At 29.7% G+C, this 19,904-nt stretch overlaps 1 protein-coding gene across 1 annotated transcript in view; it reads right to left on the bottom strand.

The window, feature by feature from the left end:
* The window catches only part of LOC129224078 (chymotrypsin-C-like), a 63,050-nt gene extending 44,240 nt beyond the window's left edge, over window positions 1–18,810 (bottom strand). Inside the window, exons 1-2 of the mRNA XM_054858479.1 lie at window positions 18,743–18,810; window positions 16,039–16,208 (exon numbers count right to left, since the gene is read on the bottom strand). Coding sequence (XP_054714454.1) covers window positions 16,039–16,208; window positions 18,743–18,809 — 237 coding nt within the window. The 5' untranslated portion in view covers window position 18,810. The remainder of the gene's footprint in view (window positions 1–16,038; window positions 16,209–18,742) is intronic.
* Between the last annotated feature and the right edge of the window lie 1,094 nt (window positions 18,811–19,904).

Below are 19,904 nucleotides of genomic sequence, written 5' to 3'. Positions count from 1 at the left end.
CTCTTCCTCGTTTTCGCCCTTCCTCGCTTCCGCTCGGATACGTTTTCGCACCGTGAAAGGTTACAGGGATATTTTTAGACTTTGTCGTTTTTACCGTGAAAAGTTTTTGGACTTAGAATATTTTTCCGTAACCTTATACGATGGTTTTCGAGTGGCAACCTGTTTAGGGTATGACAAAACGTCACAATTGTTGTCATAAGAATGTGTGATACTTTTTGTCATGCCATCCTCATGAAGTTGTACAGAGCTATTTCCAGTGTTTTTTTTTACAAACATACTGGACTTTGTCGTTTTTTTACCGTGAAAGATTTTCCCTACGTTTCTGAACTTTGTTACAAAATAAATTTATGTTTTAAGTTGACGGTCCCACCAACCAGCCCGGTGTATTAAATACACCCCATCAACTTCTTTTCATCTGCCAATGCAATTTGCATACAAATGCAGATCAATTTTGAAGATTTTTCACAAAACTTTTTTTTTTTCATAGTACCAATCAGCTTTAATATTCAATATGATTTATACATTTTCATGAGTTATGTTTTAATCGCGTTATTAATCGTTTACACTGTCATTTTATTATTTTCATGCATTTATTATACTTGTAAAAATAAATCCCAACTCTGTTATATTTATCATTCTTTCGGTGATTCTTTTTTTTTTCGGACTTTGAATAATTTCGACGAATGGTTGTCAAGACAACCAAAGTTTCGCGAATTTAATTATTTTTTGAATATTTTTCGCGAATTTGATTATTTCAATGCTTTATGAACTTGGATTATTTTTCATGAATTTGATTATTCATTTTAGAGTTCGAATATTTTTTACATTCAGGTCTTAGACTAATTCGACGTCTTTCGTTCTTTTGATTATTTTCGAGCGTTTTCAAACTTTAAATATTTTTCACAAAACTTTTTTTTTTTCATAGTACCAATCAGCTTTAATATTCAATATGATTTATACATTTTCATGAGTTATGTTTTAATCGCGTTATTAATCGTTTACACTGTCATTTTATTATTTTCATGCATTTATTATACTTGTAAAAATAAATCCCAACTCTGTTATATTTATCATTCTTTCGGTGATTCTTTTTTTTTTCGGACTTTGAATAATTTCGACGAATGGTTATCAAGACAACCAAAGTTTCGCGAATTTAATTATTTTTATTTTACAGAGTGTCGGGAATCGAACACCCAAACTTTGAGTTAGCAAAAACGTATGCTAACCACTATGCTATATTTCCCATTACACTTTCAGTCTTAATGTGAATCTGTACCATGACAACGAATATTACAATTAAATTAATTTTAAAACCATCAGTTAATTCACTCTTTAGTACTAATCATGGCATATCATTAACTGTATTTCAGCTCATAATTGAAACTATCATCATTATTATTATTTTTCATAATAACAAAGTTTTCACTTAAGTAAAGATTTATTTAAATACAACCCATTCGAGATTTTAGATTTGGTTCAATGCTTTGTGGACTTGAAATATATTTTAAACTTTGATTTTCTTTTTCATGCATTTCAAACTTTATCATTTTTATTTTTTCTAACTTGTTAAATTTTCTTAACTAATTTCTTTTTTCTTTGTCAAATTGACAAATATTTTTTCTAACTTGTAAAAATTTCGAAGAAATAATTTTCTTAACTAATTTTTTTTTTTGACTTTCATACAACAAAATATTTTTTCTTACTTGTTAAATTTTCGAAGAAATAATTAACTTAAATATTCTTTCACACATTTTGAACTTTAACGTTTTTTCCTGTCATTTAGCACTTTGATTTTTTTTTTCACTATTTTAGCGTTTTTCAATTATTTTCAGTCTTTAACTATTTTCTTAACTTTTTAGTCTTTAACTAATTTCAAGCATTTCAGACTTAGATTATTTTTTCGTGATTTCGATTTTTTTAGTATATTTTAGAGTTTGATCATTTTCTCGCTTGTTTTTACTTTATCGTTTTTTTCCGATATTTTTAAACTTAGAAATTTTTCACAAGTAGTGACAGGAATCGAACCTTCAAGTTTTTCAAAACGTTATCATGTCTTCAATTTTTGCAATCATGTCAAACTTGCAATCAATTTACTCGTAGTAGTAATTAACACTTATCATTAACAAATTTTCTCAGATTTTAAAAAAATCAACTTAATTAATTTTTTCCAGTAAGCAAATTGCGCACTCAAGTTACATTCCAACACTGCATATACGTTTCAAGAGTTTCATTGAATTTATCACATTCCATTTAATTAACTCTAATAATTACTTTTTCATTAATACTTAACTTAATCATTTTATCATACATTTATTCCAGTTACAAAATTATGCTTAAAAGTTATTTATTTTTCTTAGCACAAGAGATTTTAACATGTTCCTACTAAAATGCTTTTCACTCTAGTTTGAGTTTACTAAAATAGCAACTCATTTATGATTTAGATTCATTTAATCGTCTTTGATTCTTTTTCATTGTTAATATTTTAAATTATCACATACGTTATTATTTTTATACATTTATCCATTTAATTTTCCAAAATCTACAATCAATTTACTTTTCGTATTAATTAACACTTATCACTATCAAATATTTTCATGAATTTTAAAAATTATCTTCTTAAATAATTTTTTACTGTAACCAAATTTCCCACTCAAGTTATATTTTATCACTACATATGCTTTTCATGAGTTTCACTTAATTTATCGCATTTCATTTAATTAACTCTAATAATTATTTTTTTATCATCGATATTTAAGTTAATCATATTTTCCTTTCTTTATTTTTTTTTTCATGCAAACACTCTTGATGGAATAAAACAAAATTTTCAACTTTCATGAATTAAATCCCCTCTGAATATTTTATTTTACTTTACCATACTTTACTATTTTACTTACTGCGTTTTACTATTTATCATTCATTACAGCTTTTCCAAAATATTACTTTACAACCAACCAATTTCATTAACAGAATTTTCATTACAATTTATAAATTTCACTTTTATTTAATTATTTTTACCTACGGTAAAATAAAACACATAACACAAAAATGTTAAACATCAATGAAGTACCCAAGAAATGTTAAAATTATAAGTCGAGTATCAAAACTTCATGTCAGCAAATTTTAAAAATAGACTTACCGAAAAATAACTTCTACTGAAATTCATTTCAAAACTTGGAATCAATTTACTCTTAGCATTAATAAACACTTATCATTAAGAAATTTTCATGGATTTTAAAAATCAACTTATTTAATTTTTTTCCAGTAAGCAAATTTTGCACTCAAGTTACATTTTATCACATTTTATTTAATTATTTTTTGATTAGTATTAAACTTAGTCATTTTATCGCTTAGTATTTAACTTAATCATTTTCTTGCTTGTTTTTACTTTATCGTTTTTTTTTCCCCGTTATTTTTTAACTTAGAAATTTTTCACAATTAGTAACAGGAATCGAACACACAAATTTTTCGAAACATTATCAAGTCTACAATTTTCATCCAACTAAGTTAATTTAAAAACTTGCAATCAATTTACTCTTAGTAGTAATTAACACTTATCATTATCAAATTTTCACGATTTTAAAAAAATCAACTTATTTAATTTTTTTTCCAGTAAGCAAATTTCGCACTCAAGTTACATTTCATCACTTTATATGCTTTTCAAGAGTTTCATTTAATTTATCACATTTTATTTAATCAACTCTATTAATTATTTTTTGATTAGTATTTAACTTAGTCATTTTATCGCATAGTGGTTTACTTTATTATTATTTTTTTTTCATACAAGCACTCTTGTTAGAATAAAACAAAATTTTCAACCTTCATGAATTAGAATCACTTTGACTATTTCATTTTCCCAATAATATTTTACTTTAACAACTAATTTCTTTAACAAAATCGATATCATTTATTTTAGTCTTTATCCTTTTCGAACGATACATTCAAATGGACAGCTATACGTTAGATTAAGAAACTTAATCTAAAATTTGACAAATTAAGTTAAAGCTAAATACTGACTAAAATTAAGTACAAAAGACTAACCTTTTTGGGGTGAAATCTCTCAAGTACCAGCTATCGCGAAGTTATTTAAAAACAGTGAATGAAATTGTAATAAGTGGATTGTTAATTATAACTCAATCTCACAAATTACAACAACACGCATGTTTTATTTGAAATCGCTGCATACGGCTGTTTGCCCATCGTCGATTTGCAGAAGGCATGCCGTAAAATCGCAAATCAACTCGGCTGTTGAAAAAAACTACCGTAATCCTACAGCACTTCGGATGGTCCACACACAACGGTGCGAATTGAGGAAATGACTTTATCAATATTTCTATCTACCCTTTACCGATAACAGATAACAAACCCCACGTGCGAGTATGATTCACCCCTTAGCAAGTACGTCTTGTAAGTGATGTCACTGTTTCTGACCAATTAAAATTAGTTCACGTTTCTCAAATATCAAGCACATAGATCGACAATAGTCTGATGTCAGGTTTTCCAAACAAAATTTTAGATTTTAATTCGTAGTTTCGAATTAATTTCTTTTTCATTTCAAACTTATAAAAAAAAAATTTCCAGCTTGTAAGAATATTTCTTTCAAAAACAGATTTTTGATTCAAAACAGTATTTTTTCAAACTTGTAATATTTTTCTACTTAGAAAATGAAATCAAAAATTTTTGTTTTCTTTAATCATATAAAATGTTTTTAAGAAATAATTTCTCAAACTTGTAATATTTTTCCACTAATTAAAAAAAATCAATTTTTTTTTTCAATCATATAAAAATAAATTTTTAATCTTACAACAATAAATTTTTCCGCAAAAATATTTTTTTCAAATCAAAATAATAATAATATTTTTGTAACATATTATTTTTTTTTCTTTTCAATCTTTTTTTTTTTTTCGCAAAACTATTTTCTTTTTTTTTTTTTTTTTTTTTTTTCAAAAATTTTCAAACTTACAAAATAAAATTTTTTTAACTGAATCTTTAAACGAAATGCTTTAATTAAATTTAAAACTCAATATCACTTTACTCTTAGTATTAATAACCAATAGCACTTAACCATTTACTCTTTGCACTCTAAGTATTAATTAACACACATGCATTAGAAATAATAATAATAATGTTTAAGATACTTACAAATCATTCACTCAAGCTTTCAAATATCCATCTAGCATGTTATTGTTCATTCGTGTGAGGGAACTTGTAATAAAACTTTACACATCAACCGAAATTATAAGCGAAAATATCACATTTTTAGCACTTAATATAATCCTACAATTAACAAATTGGTTTTAACTTTGAATTTAAGAAAAATAAAAACTATTACACACTTAGTAACATATCTATCGATGTATATTATTTCATGACAAATCACAAATAGGTGAGGATCTTTTATCGATCATGTGACCAACTAAGTTAAGAAAGAGCGTTCTTATCTCATATGAGAATTTATAAGTCTTTAATATTTCTCTTTAATGTAAGTGTATTGATACGTACGAGTTTGTGTATGTGAATATAACTGTGTATTGTTTTCAAACCATTGACATGTTTAAGCTTTACGGTTCTAATTTTGACTTTCCACTTAGCATTAGTCGAAGTCCTTCGCATGTATTAAACTATAGAAATATTACAAAAATTATATTTTCACTCAGTCTTAATTACAAAACCATACAATAAGATGAAGACAACACCGATAGTATAAAGATTACTTACAATAAAGTGCATATAAAAAATATATGTAAGAGTGATTTCAAAGTATAATCCATCAACCATATTCAACAACTCAATCAAAACACAAGTCTCTTTTAAAATGATAAACACAATTTATTCACACACACAGTAAAAGACAATTAAAAAATATATGTAAGAGTGATTTCAAAGTATAATCCATCAACCATATTCAACAACTCAATCAAAACACAAGTCTCTTTTAAAATGATAAACACAATTTATTCACACACACAGTAAAAGACAATTAAAAAAACTTTCATCTTTAAGTAAAACTCTTCAAAACTTTCAAGCGTATTTTTAACATCGATTGCATCAAATAAATCAGACACATGACATTTTAAACATGGACTATCAACATTCAAAGTAACGAAGTCACGGGTCAAGTTTTCCCAATTAACATTAAAAAGAGCCTGTTCGAAAAAAGTGTCGAACTTTCGACCCCTTGTTAATGATTCACATTCATGCACTCTCTCTCATGTAAAAAATGAATCCATTTTTACAATCCACACATTCTTTTTAGAAAGGTAGTTTATGTTGCATATGAGCTCATCAAATAGTCACTTACGTAGAGAATCAGCCAGTTTACGAACTTCTTGTGATGTATATGTGTTGATTTTATCACATCGACAATCACAGGGATATTTTTTCTCAATTTCCGAAAGGATGTACTCTTTTAGAGTATAAGTCATAAGTTTGTCTTTGACACTACGTGAGATACAAGGGGACGCGTAGCACAATTTGTCAATCTGGCTTTCCAAAAGTAGAATTCTATCAGGCATCAACTGGAACACTTCTCGTTTCAGTTTGAACAATCTTTGCACACTAACACAGATGTTACCATTCGCACTCGACTCTCCTTTTTTTTTTATAACAAAAGCGAAATCACGGTCTTCGATTAATTTTTGATTTATATTTTTACGTAGGCTTGAAATAAGTGATCTCCACACATCTGGTTCTAAGGAAATACCATCCTTAGTTGGTCGAAGAATACCATCTTTCCCACACGTATATCTTCTAATATGCACGCATGTACGTTTCCGAAAAGTATTCACCTAAAGTGAAAATACAATCACCCAAGTGTATCATATCATCAGGCTGTGGAGAAGCCTCAGTGTTCATTTTCATGTTCGTTGCATCCCATCTGTTCATCTTCAGGCTTCAAAGTTTCAGAATGATTTTCACCAGCCTTAGTCATTCTTAACTCTCATAGGATTAAGAGTCACAATACTAAAACAACTTCCTGCGAACTTAAAAAATAAATCAAACTAGGTTTTAACACTAGCGGGTGAAGAAAAATCCTAAGTACATAGAATAAAATTTCACGACGTCTTTCAAAGCTCAGAATCACTCTGAAAATGATTCTCCAAACATCCACTATAAACCAATGAATATTCACTTTAACCAATGAGAAGTGTACATAAATCTCTTGCTACTGACGTCATAGAATATCACACGAACTTTTGAGCAGAATTGAGTTGTTTTACACAGTATTCAGATTTTTAGAAAATGCCAACACTTTGACTTCCAAATTCATCCTGACCTACTACGAGTAATTTTAAGATGGTAGCAGGTTTTCACATCACACCGAATGTCGATGACGGTTTCGCATTTGCGCATGACATGGTCAATCACGTGTAATTGATCATGTCAATTTGCATGAGATGCTAAACCGTCATCGACATTCGGTGTGATGTGAAAACCTGCTACCATCTTAAAATTACTCGTAGTAGGTCAGGATGAATTTGGAAGTCAAAGTGTTAGCATTTTCTAAAAATCTGAATACTGTGTAAAACAACTCAATTCTGCTCAAAAGTTCGTGTGATATTCTATGACGTCAGTAGCAAGAGATTTATGTACACTTCTCATTGGTTAAAGTGAATATTCATTGGTTTATAGTGGATGTTTGGAGAATCATTTTCAGAGTGATTCTGAGCTTTGAAAGACGTCGTGAAATTTTATTCTATGTACTTAGGATTTTTCTTCACCCGCTAGTGTTAAAACCTAGTTTGATTTATTTTTTAAGTTCGCAGGAAGTTGTTTTAGTATTGTGACTCTTAATCCTATGAGAGTTAAGAATGACTAAGGCTGGTGAAAATCATTCTGAAACTTTGAAGCCTGAAGATGAACAGATGGGATGCAACGAACATGAAAATGAACACTGAGGCTTCTCCACAGCCTGATGATATGATAGACTTGGGTGATTGTATTTTCACTTTAGGTGAATACTTTTCGGAAACGTACATGCGTGCATATTAGAAGATATACGTGTGGGAAAGATGGTATTCTTCGACCAACTAAGGATGGTATTTCCTTAGAACCAGATGTGTGGAGATCACTTATTTCAAGCCTACGTAAAAATATAAATCAAAAATTAATCGAAGACCGTGATTTCGCTTTTGTTATAAAAAAAAAAAGGAGAGTCGAGTGCGAATGGTAACATCTGTGTTAGTGTGCAAAGATTGTTCAAACTGAAACGAGAAGTGTTCCAGTTGATGCCTGATAGAATTCTACTTTTGGAAAGCCAGATTGACAAATTGTGCTACGCGTCCCCTTGTATCTCACGTAGTATCAAAGACAAACTTATGACTTATACTCTAAAAAAGTACATCCTTTCGGAAATTGAGAAAAAATATCCCTGTGATTGTCGATGTGATAAAATCAGCACATATACATCACAAGAAGTTCGTAAACTGGCTGATTCTCTACGTAAGTGACTATTTGATGAGCTCATATGCAACATAAACTACCTTTCTAAAAAGAATGTGTGGATTGTAAAAATGGATTCATTTTTTACATGAGAGAGAGTGCATGAATGTGAATCATTAACAAGGGGTCGAAAGTTCGACACTTTTTTCGAACAGGCTCTTTTTAATGTTAATTGGGAAAACTTGACCCGTGACTTCGTTACTTTGAATGTTGATAGTCCATGTTTAAAATGTCATGTGTCTGATTTATTTGATGCAATCGATGTTAAAAATACGCTTGAAAGTTTTGAAGAGTTTTACTTAAAGATGAAAGTTTTTTTAATTGTCTTTTACTGTGTGTGTGAATAAATTGTGTTTATCATTTTAAAAGAGACTTGTGTTTTGATTGAGTTGTTGAATATGGTTGATGGATTATACTTTGAAATCACTCTTACATATATTTTTTAATTGTCTTTTACTGTGTGTGTGAATAAATTGTGTTTATCATTTTAAAAGAGACTTGTGTTTTGATTGAGTTGTTGAATATGGTTGATGGATTATACTTTGAAATCACTCTTACATATATTTTTTATATGCACTTTATTGTAAGTAATCTTTATACTATCGGTGTTGTCTTCATCTTATTGTATGGTTTTGTAATTAAGACTGAGTGAAAATATAATTTTTGTAATATTTCTATAGTTTAATACATGCGAAGGACTTCGACTAATGCTAAGTGGAAAGTCAAAATTAGAACCGTTAAGCTTAAACATGTCAATGGTTTGAAAACAATACACAGTTATATTCACATACACAAACTCGTACGTATCAATACACTTACATTAAAGAGAAATATTAAAGACTTATAAATTCTCATATGAGATAAGAACGCTCTTTCTTAATTTAGTTGGTCACATGATCGATAAAAGATCCTCACCTATTTGTGATTTGTCATGAAATAATATACATCGATAGATATGTTACTAAGTGTGTAATAGTTTTTATTTTTCTTAAATTCAAAGTTAAAACCAATTTGTTAATTGTAGGATTATATTAAGTGCTAAAAATGTGATATTTTCGCTTATAATTTCGGTTGATGTGTAAAGTTTTATTACAAGTTCCCTCACACGAATGAACAATAACATGCTAGATGGATATTTGAAAGCTTGAGTGGATGATTTGTAAGTATCTTAAACATTATTATTATTATTTCTAATGCATGTGTGTTAATTAATACTTAGAGTGCAAAGAGTAAATGGTTAAGTGCTATTGGTTATTAATACTAAGAGTAAAGTGATATTGAGTTTTAAATTTAATTAAAGCATTTCGTTTAAAGATTCAGTTGAAAAAATTTTATTTTGTAAGTTTGAAAATTTTTGAAAAAAAAAAAAAAAAGAAAATAGTTTTGCGAAAGAAAAAAAAAGATCGAAAAGAAAAAAAATAATATGTTACAAAAATATTATTATTATTTTGATTTGAAAAAAATATTTTTGCGGAAAAATTTATTGTTGTAAGATTAAAAATTTATTTTTATATGATTGAAAAAAAAATTGATTTTTTTTTAATTAGTGGAAAAATATTACAAGTTTGAGAAATTATTTCTTAAAAACATTTTATATGATTAAAGAAAACAAAAATTTTTGATTTCATTTTCTAAGTAGAAAAATATTACAAGTTTGAAAAAATACTGTTTTGAATCAAAAATCTGTTTTTGAAAGAAATATTCTTACAAGCTGGAAATTTTTTTTTTATAAGTTTGAAATGAAAAAGAAATTAATTCGAAACTACGAATTAAAATCTAAAATTTTGTTTGGAAAACCTGACATCAGACTATTGTCGATCTATGTGCTTGATATTTGAGAAACGTGAACTAATTTTAATTGGTCAGAAACAGTGACATCACTTACAAGACGTACTTGCTAAGGGGTGAATCATACTCGCACGTGGGGTTTGTTATCTGTTATCGGTAAAGGGTAGATAGAAATATTGATAAAGTCATTTCCTCAATTCGCACCGTTGTGTGTGGACCATCCGAAGTGCTGTAGGATTACGGTAGTTTTTTTCAACAGCCGAGTTGATTTGCGATTTTACGGCATGCCTTCTGCAAATCGACGATGGGCAAACAGCCGTATGCAGCGATTTCAAATAAAACATGCGTGTAGTTGTAATTTGTGAGATTGAGTTATAATTAACAATCCACTTATTACAATTTCATTCACTGTTTTTAAATAACTTCGCGATAGCTGGTACTTGAGAGATTTCACCCCAAAAAGGTTAGTCTTTTGTACTTAATTTTAGTCAGTATTTAGCTTTAGCTTAATTTGTCAAATTTTAGATTAAGTTTCTTAATCTAACGTATAGCTGTCCATTTGAATGTATCGTTCGAAAAGGATAAAGACTAAAATAAATGATATCGATTTTGTTAAAGAAATTAGTTGTTAAAGTAAAATATTATTGGGAAAATGAAATAGTCAAAGTGATTCTAATTCATGAAGGTTGAAAATTTTGTTTTATTCTAACAAGAGTGCTTGTATGAAAAAAAAAATAATAATAAAGTAAACCACTATGCGATAAAATGACTAAGTTAAATACTAATCAAAAAATAATTAATAGAGTTGATTAAATAAAATGTGATAAATTAAATGAATTTCTTGAAAAGCATATAAAGTGATGAAATGTAACTTGAGTGCGAAATTTGCTTACTGGAAAAAAATTAAATAAGTTGATTTTTTTAAAATCGTGAAAATTTGATAATGATAAGTGTTAATTACTACTAAGAGTAAATTGATTGCAAGTTTTTAAATTAACTTAGTTGGATGAAAATTGTAGACTTGATAATGTTTCGAAAAATTTGTGTGTTCGATTCCTGTTACTAATTGTGAAAAATTTCTAAGTTTAAAAATAACGGGGAAAAAAAACGATAAAGTAAAAACAAGCAAGAAAATGATTAAGTTAAATACTAAGCGATAAAATGACTAAGTTTAATACTAATCAAAAAATAATTAAATAAAATGTGATAAAATGTAACTTGAGTGCGAAATTTGCTTACTGAAAAAAAATAAAATAAGTTGATTTTTAAAATCCATGAAAATTTCTTAATGATAAGTGTTTATTAATGCTAAGAGTAAATTGATTCCAAGTTTTGAAATGAATTTCAGTAGAAGTTATTTTTCGGTAAGTCTATTTTTAAAATTTGCTGACATGAAGTTTTGATACTCGACTTATAATTTTAACATTTCTTGGGTACTTCATTGATGTTTAACATTTTTGTGTTATGTGTTTTATTTTACTGTAGGTAAAAATAATTAAATAAAAGTGAAATTTATAAATTGTAATGAAAATTCTGTTAATGAAATTGGTTGGTTGTAAAGTAATATTTTGGAAAAGCTGTAATGAATGATAAATAGTAAAACGCAGTAAGTAAAATAGTAAAGTATGGTAAAGTAAAATAAAATATTCAGAGGGGATTTAATTCATGAAAGTTGAAAATTTTGTTTTATTCCATCAAGAGTGTTTGCATGAAAAAAAAATAAAGAAAGGAAAATATGATTAACTTAAATATCGATGATAAAAAAATAATTATTAGAGTTAATTAAATGAAATGCGATAAATTAAGTGAAACTCATGAAAAGCATATGTAGTGATAAAATATAACTTGAGTGGGAAATTTGGTTACAGTAAAAAATTATTTAAGAAGATAATTTTTAAAATTCATGAAAATATTTGATAGTGATAAGTGTTAATTAATACAAAAAGTAAATTGATTGTAGATTTTGGAAAATTAAATGGATAAATGTATAAAAATAATAACGTATGTGATAATTTAAAATATTAACAATGAAAAAGAATCAAAGACGATTAAATGAATCTAAATCGTAAATGAGTTGCTATTTTAGTAAACTCAAACTAGAGTGAAAAGCATTTTAGTAGGAACATGTTAAAATCTCTTGTGCTAAGAAAAATAAATAACTTTTAAGCATAATTTTGTAACTGGAATAAATGTATGATAAAATGATTAAGTTAAGTATTAATGAAAAAGTAATTATTAGAGTTAATTAAATGGAATGTGATAAATTCAATGAAACTCTTGAAACGTATATGCAGTGTTGGAATGTAACTTGAGTGCGCAATTTGCTTACTGGAAAAAATTAATTAAGTTGATTTTTTAAAATCTGAGAAAATTTGTTAATGATAAGTGTTAATTACTACTACGAGTAAATTGATTGCAAGTTTGACATGATTGCAAAAATTGAAGACATGATAACGTTTTGAAAAATTTGAAGGTTCGATTCCTGTCACTACTTGTGAAAAATTTCTAAGTTTAAAAATATCGGAAAAAAACGATAAAGTAAAAACAAGCGAGAAAATGATCAAACTCTAAAATATACTAAAAAAAATCGAAATCACGAAAAAATAATCTAAGTCTGAAATGCTTGAAATTAGTTAAAGACTAAAAAGTTAAGAAAATAGTTAAAGACTGAAAATAATTGAAAAACGCTAAAATAGTGAAAAAAAAAATCAAAGTGCTAAATGACAGGAAAAAACGTTAAAGTTCAAAATGTGTGAAAGAATATTTAAGTTAATTATTTCTTCGAAAATTTAACAAGTAAGAAAAAATATTTTGTTGTATGAAAGTCAAAAAAAAAAAATTAGTTAAGAAAATTATTTCTTCGAAATTTTTACAAGTTAGAAAAAATATTTGTCAATTTGACAAAGAAAAAAGAAATTAGTTAAGGAAATTTAACAAGTTAGAAAAAATAAAAAATGATAAAGTTTGAAATGCATGAAAAAGAAAATCAAAGTTTAAAATATATTTCAAGTCCACAAAGCATTGAACCAAATCTAAAATCTCGAATGGGTTGTATTTAAATAAATCTTTACTTAAGTGAAAACTTTGTTATTATGAAAAATAATAATAATGATGATAGTTTCAATTATGAGCTGAAATACAGTTAATGATATGCCATGATTAGTACTAAAGAGTGAATTAACTGATGGTTTTAAAATTAATTTAATTGTAATATTCGTTGTCATGGTACAGATTCACATTAAGACTGAAAGTGTAATGGGAAATATAGCATAGTGGTTAGCATACGTTTTTGCTAACTCAAAGTTTGGGTGTTCGATTCCCGACACTCTGTAAAATAAAAATAATTAAATTCGCGAAACTTTGGTTGTCTTGACAACCATTCGTCGAAATTATTCAAAGTCCGAAAAAAAAAAAGAATCACCGAAAGAATGATAAATATAACAGAGTTGGGATTTATTTTTACAAGTATAATAAATGCATGAAAATAATAAAATGACAGTGTAAACGATTAATAACGCGATTAAAACATAACTCATGAAAATGTATAAATCATATTGAATATTAAAGCTGATTGATCTAACTTGTGAAAAATCTTCAAAATTGATCTGCATTTGTATGCAAATTGCATTGGCAGATGAAAAGAAGTTGATGGGGTGTATTTAATACACCGGGCTGGTTGGTGGGACCGTCAACTTAAAACATAAATTTATTTTGTAACAAAGTTCAGAAACGTAGGGAAAATCTTTCACGGTAAAAAAAAAAACGACAAAGTCCAGTATGTTTGTAAAAAAAAAAAAAAAAACACTGGAAATAGCTCTGTACAACTTCATGAGGATGGTATGACAAAAAGTATCACACATTCTTATGACAACAATTGTGACGTTTTGTCATACCCTAAACAGGTTGCCACTCGAAAACCATCGTATAAGGTTACGGAAAAATATTCTAAGTCCAAAAACTTTTCACGGTAAAAACGACAAAGTCTAAAAATATCCCTGTAACCTTTCACGGTAAAAACGCGAGCAAAAACGAGGAAGAGCAAAAACTCGAGCGAAAATGTAGCCGAGCGAAAACGAGGAAGGGCGAAAACGTAGCCGAGCAAAAGCGAGGAAGAGTGAAAGCGAGGAAGGGCGAAATCACGGGAAAAAACCCTCGTCACCTTCTTCAAGATTCATGCGCAACCCCAAGGTCAGAGGGGGAGTGGGAGGCGGAGGAGGCGCAGCCCAAGGTTGGAGGAAGTGGAGGTCGGAGGAAGATCGTTAGGGGGTGGGGAGGAAGTGGTTCCACTTCACACTTCCTCCTGGCGTTGAACTCTCATTTTTTACCTACTTATATATATATACATATATATATATATATATATATATATATACATATATATATATATACATATATATATATATACATATATATACATATATATACATATATATACATATATATATATATATATATATATATATATATATATATATATATATATACACATATATATATATATATATATATATATAATATATACATATATATATAATCGCTTGGAATTTTTTCCTTTTCTTCTTTTTTTTTTTCTTTCTCTTCTCTCTTCTTTTCTTCTTTTTTTTTTTTTTGAGACTAACTTTTCGGGGGGGGGGGGGTTTTGTCCCCAAAACCCCCCCCTTAGCTACGCCCATGGTAGATAGTGTTCATTGTTGACCACTTTTTCGTTTCTTCATTCCCCTGAAATGACATAGTCTTATCAGTAAAACAGTTAAGACCGGATCCAGTTCAGCCTTTTGTAACAGTAAAGCCCTCCCTGCATTTTAAGCATTACCAAACCATATTATCAAATTATCATGCCGTGGCGCGAGTTTCATTGTTGATGACGTCAGGAGCGTTTCTCGATCATTGGCTTTTGGTTATTATATATATGAGGATACCCAGCAGAACGAGCATTGGTGGAAGCAGAAATGGACGGATCTACTATAGGCTCATTTTGAGCATTTCTCTTCCCAGAATTTAAATTTCTTGAAGTCTAATTTCGGTTTATGCAGTGAGATTTTCTAAACCAATCAGGGGCCGAAGTTTAGTCAGTCCCTTGGATGGTGCTTCTATCCATCAAGAAAAAAGAGTATTTTAGTGGGATTTCACTACCCAAGTTGGCTCTGCATCTTGAAAACTCGAGCTGATGTCAACTTTTTATGGTGATTTTCGTGTTTGGCGAGGCAAAATACTTCAGAAATAGCTATTCTTGAGTCTTTCTGCCTTTTTCCTAACAATTTTCGTAATTTTACCAGTGAATTTTGAGATCTGTTAAACTGATGGAAAAAGAATCCTCACTTACTCCTTCTCTTACTATTACCACTGGTCTTAAGATTTCAGCATCATTTACTAATCTGTATCTTTAAAATTTAGTTTCATTTATTAGATAGTTTACTGTTCTTTAATTTTGGCCACGATAGATTATTTGGTTTTTGATTTTGGTTTCTGATTTAGTTTTCGATTTATTACTGTTTCAATGTTTTAGCCTGAATTTTAAATATGCTGTAAAATTACCATTGTGCATTTCTGTGCGACGCCGCAAAACGTACGTTCCCCCCCCTCTTATTTCATAGATTTAGAGTAGTGCATTTACTTGAGATGGTTTCAGATTTTGCTTTCTTTTGCATTTATGTCTCAAACATAAAGTTTCTTAAACTATACAGATTACCCAACTGGACACCATATAATTTTTTTAATCAATTCTATTGGGAAAATGTTATAAAAATCTAACTTTAATAGAAATAGAAAAAACGAAAACAAACACAGAAATGTAAGAAAAACAAATCTTACGTAATTACGAGGGAAAGATATTTCATAGTTGCATCCAAGCTCGGCTGGGTAATCTCCTTCTCCATATTTCGGGCTGTAAATGTGTCCCGTCGAATTTACGAGAGCATCGAACTTTTGAGTGTATCGGCAATATATGTAAGTTGGATCTTGAGTGTAGTCATCACTTTCCCCTATGAATCAAATTAGTTGCAAACGTACAGTCATTTGGACGAAAAACCGGTTAAAAAGTGAGGAACATTTTATGCAAGGGCGCCCATATAGGGGGCCAAGGGGGGGGGGGGGCTCGAGCCCACCCTTTGAAATTAGAACTTCCTTGCTTTTGGTACTTTTTTCTTTGCAAAAATGTAAAAACATTTATTCTCCAGCCATTAATGAATGTTATTAAAAATGATATATTTTAATGACTCTAATTTGTCCTGAAATCGGTTTCCATGGAGAAAATACCCTCCTAACCCATGGGGAAAATATCTAAGCCCCCCCCCCCCTTACAATTTTGCATATGGGCGCCCTTGATTTTATGGTACACATTACTGTAAAACAGTGTATTTACAGTGCAGAAAAGTTTTAGAGTAAATTGTACCGAAAAAGTTAGAGATTGCTGCGGTTTCAAATCGCAGTGCATACAATTGATTCACCACGTGATTTATGGTGCGAAGAATATAATTTCTCATTCCGCTTTCTCGTCGAGAACCATTCGGTATAGGGACTGACAAACCGGTCTGCGAATAAGAGGAACTCAGGTTCGAGCCTCATTGCTTACATCTTAACTTTTACACACAGCGCAACTAGATACAGCGTTCTCTGTTTTTTTACTGCAAATTTTGCACTAAAATAAGGTCTTACGGTAAAAAGTTCTAACAACTTAAATGAAAGTACTCTTTACTGTAAAATTTCAGGAAAATTTTTAGTAGTGAAACATTCTTGACTCTTTGACCGTTGGAGGGGGGGGGGGATTAGGGATGACGGAAAATATTAATCAATATAGTTTAATGTGTTCTTTAAATTTTTTCAAATGAAATTTTATAAAAGTACCATAAGTAACGGAACACTTTAAATGCTATCTCTCCTAGCTTACTGTGACCTAATGCATGAAACAGTTTTACAGAGATTGTCCATTGAAATCTTTTCAAGGGAAAAATAGGAACCTCCCTTATATGTCACAAAAATCACCAAGTGGACACTAAATTTGGCATCTCATTTTTAACCTTCGATTTGGTGGAGACACGGCCAATTTATAACGTCCCTTCCCTTAAGTTTTACCTTAATCGCACGCAACGAAATATATCATTAAAAATTCATTATAGGTTTAATTGCTACTTCTCAGTCATTGCTTTTTTTTCAGATAATGTTCTTTTGTTTGTCTTATTTTATTTTTTACTGTGATAATGCATCTTACCTGTTACCCCGTAGCTCAGGGGTTCTCACACTTTTCCGATTCACGGCACTGTTTGAAGAGACATAATTTTCGCACGTCACTCTTGCCGATTATGCATATACAGGGTGTTCCGTTTTAACCTGCAAGACCTCTATTTTCGCAACCGTTAGTCCTAAATGCATACTTCTAATTGCAAAAGTGTTCAAAATCAGTTGCAGAGTTAAGGTACTGAAAGTTTGAAGCAAAAATAAAAATGAGTCAAAAAATACAAAATTTAACTTTTTATACAGACCTTAGTTCCCGTAACTTATATTTAGGGAAACAATCTCCACTGAAAAACATTAATAACACAAAAAACTTGACATTTGTGCGACCAAAACTCAAGGAGATATTCGAGTTCAAAATTTTAAGGGATCATACAAAAGATGAAATTTGAACGTATCGCCTTTTCAGAGGAATGACAGGTTGTCGAAGTAAAAAAACTAAGTATTCATATTTTTCGTTGCTTTTTCAAAATTAATGCAAATGTTATGCCTTGATACGCAAGAACACACCACAAAAGCTCGAACAATTTGAAAAACCACTTTTTGCATACATATAATTTTAAACCCTTGTTAGCCGCTATATTTTCCCGCAAAAGTTGTTATTGACGGCGAATGAAAAGTCGTTAAGTCACAAAACGCTGCGGTTCATATCTCGGTGAATATTAGTCGTGCTAATGTCGAAGTTTTTGCGTTGGATTTATTTTTCAATGGAGATTATTTCCTTAAATATAAGTTAGGGAACCTGGGGCCCGTATAAAGAGTAACATTTTGTATTTTTTTACTCATTTTTATTTATGCTTCAAACTTATCTAATCTTAACTCTGAATCTGATTTCAAACATTTTTGCAATTGGTAGTATGCATCTAGGTCTAACAGTTGCGAAAATAAAGGTCTTGCAGGTTAAAACGGAACACCCTGTATATAGGTATCATTGATGCCTTATGGCACAGACTTTGGGAACCCCTGCCATAGCTGATGGCATTTTCCCAGTATATGTAAAGAGAACCAGAACCATGCCAAAACTACATGAAAATATATATTTCAGATTGAATAGATATTAATCGTGTTCGCATTGGAATGAGAATTAATGCGTGATAGATACAACCAATCATATAGCACCAGTAACAATTTAAACTAATGAATTATACTAATTGCGTAACTTATGGACTGAAAAGTAATCCTTGAAACTTGCACAAATATGTAAAAATTTGCTCTAAAGGTTAAACTAGTATAGTCATAGAAATCAGAAGTTAAAAATGGTAGAAAAAATATGAAAGTAGCTTACCAAAAACTCTCGACTGAATGCAAAACAAAACACTGGTAACAAGCCACAAGATATGAGCGACGTCCATCTTTTTCTGTGGGACTCCAAAACTCTCAAAAAAGATATGCATATCTTATTGTTCGTAATGAAATCAAAGTCGCCTAGTTATCAGAATGAGATATTAAAAGAAACAGCTGGGAATATTTCAGTTCAATATAATTTACGGAATTCCATATGTCATTAGTCTTGTCTCAGCAATTTTCAAAAACTAGTATGTTGTGGCCATCACGAAACTTTCTTCTATATTTTTCTTTTTTTTTTCTGATCCCTCCCCATGCTTGACGAGGAAGCAATATTCCCAACAAAAACAAAATTACACATGCAAAAACTTGACGACCATCCCAATGTCTGAATTATTGCAAAAGCAAAGCAAAGAGCGAAAATTGAAAGTTATTTTAAAAGCCTTGCTTGAATTAATTACAAATATTTTATTTGTTAACAAACATAAGATGGCAACAGTTAAAAATTTTAAATCATTGAGATAATATTTCCGATCAAGATCTCGCCCAAGAAACTACAAGAAAAGTCATTGATGACCCTGGTTCAGGACATAGAATGGTTGTGGCAAACATCGATATTGCTACGTTTAACCAAACACCTCCAAAGGATGTATCTAAGATGTCTTGGAATTTCAAGAAGGCTAAATGGAGGGAATTTAAAGAATCTTTAGAAGAATCGCTGAAGATGGAGAATTTTGACTTTTCAAACAGCATTGACAAAACTTGTCATACAATTAATAAGGTTATTATTGCGTGCGCTAAAGAGTGGATACCAAGAGGTAGAGTTAAATGTTATAGAAGCTTTTGGAATGAAAATCTCGAGCAGGAAAAACAGCTGAGAAACAGCCTTAGAAAAGAAGCTGAGATAACTGGTAGTCCTGTAGCTGTCAGAGCATGGAGGAAACAAGCAGCAATTTTGAAGAGAGCTATTATTAACGCTAAGCGTGAAACCTTCACTAAGTTTATTAGTGAAATTAATTACCAATCGGACAGCCTTAAAACTTATAAATTTCTTGCGAATATACAAGGTAAAAAATCATCTCCACGTAGGACTTTTTTACAGGTCAATAACAGAACTTTGCGTTCTGATAAAGATATAGCAAATGCATTTGTACAGTTTTTGG

Source organism: Uloborus diversus, chromosome 6 (genome assembly GCF_026930045.1).
Source record: "Uloborus diversus isolate 005 chromosome 6, Udiv.v.3.1, whole genome shotgun sequence".
NCBI lineage: Eukaryota > Metazoa > Arthropoda > Arachnida > Araneae > Uloboridae > Uloborus > Uloborus diversus.
Note: the sequence above shows the minus strand (reverse complement) of the source record. Positions and strands in the feature narration are given on the sequence as shown.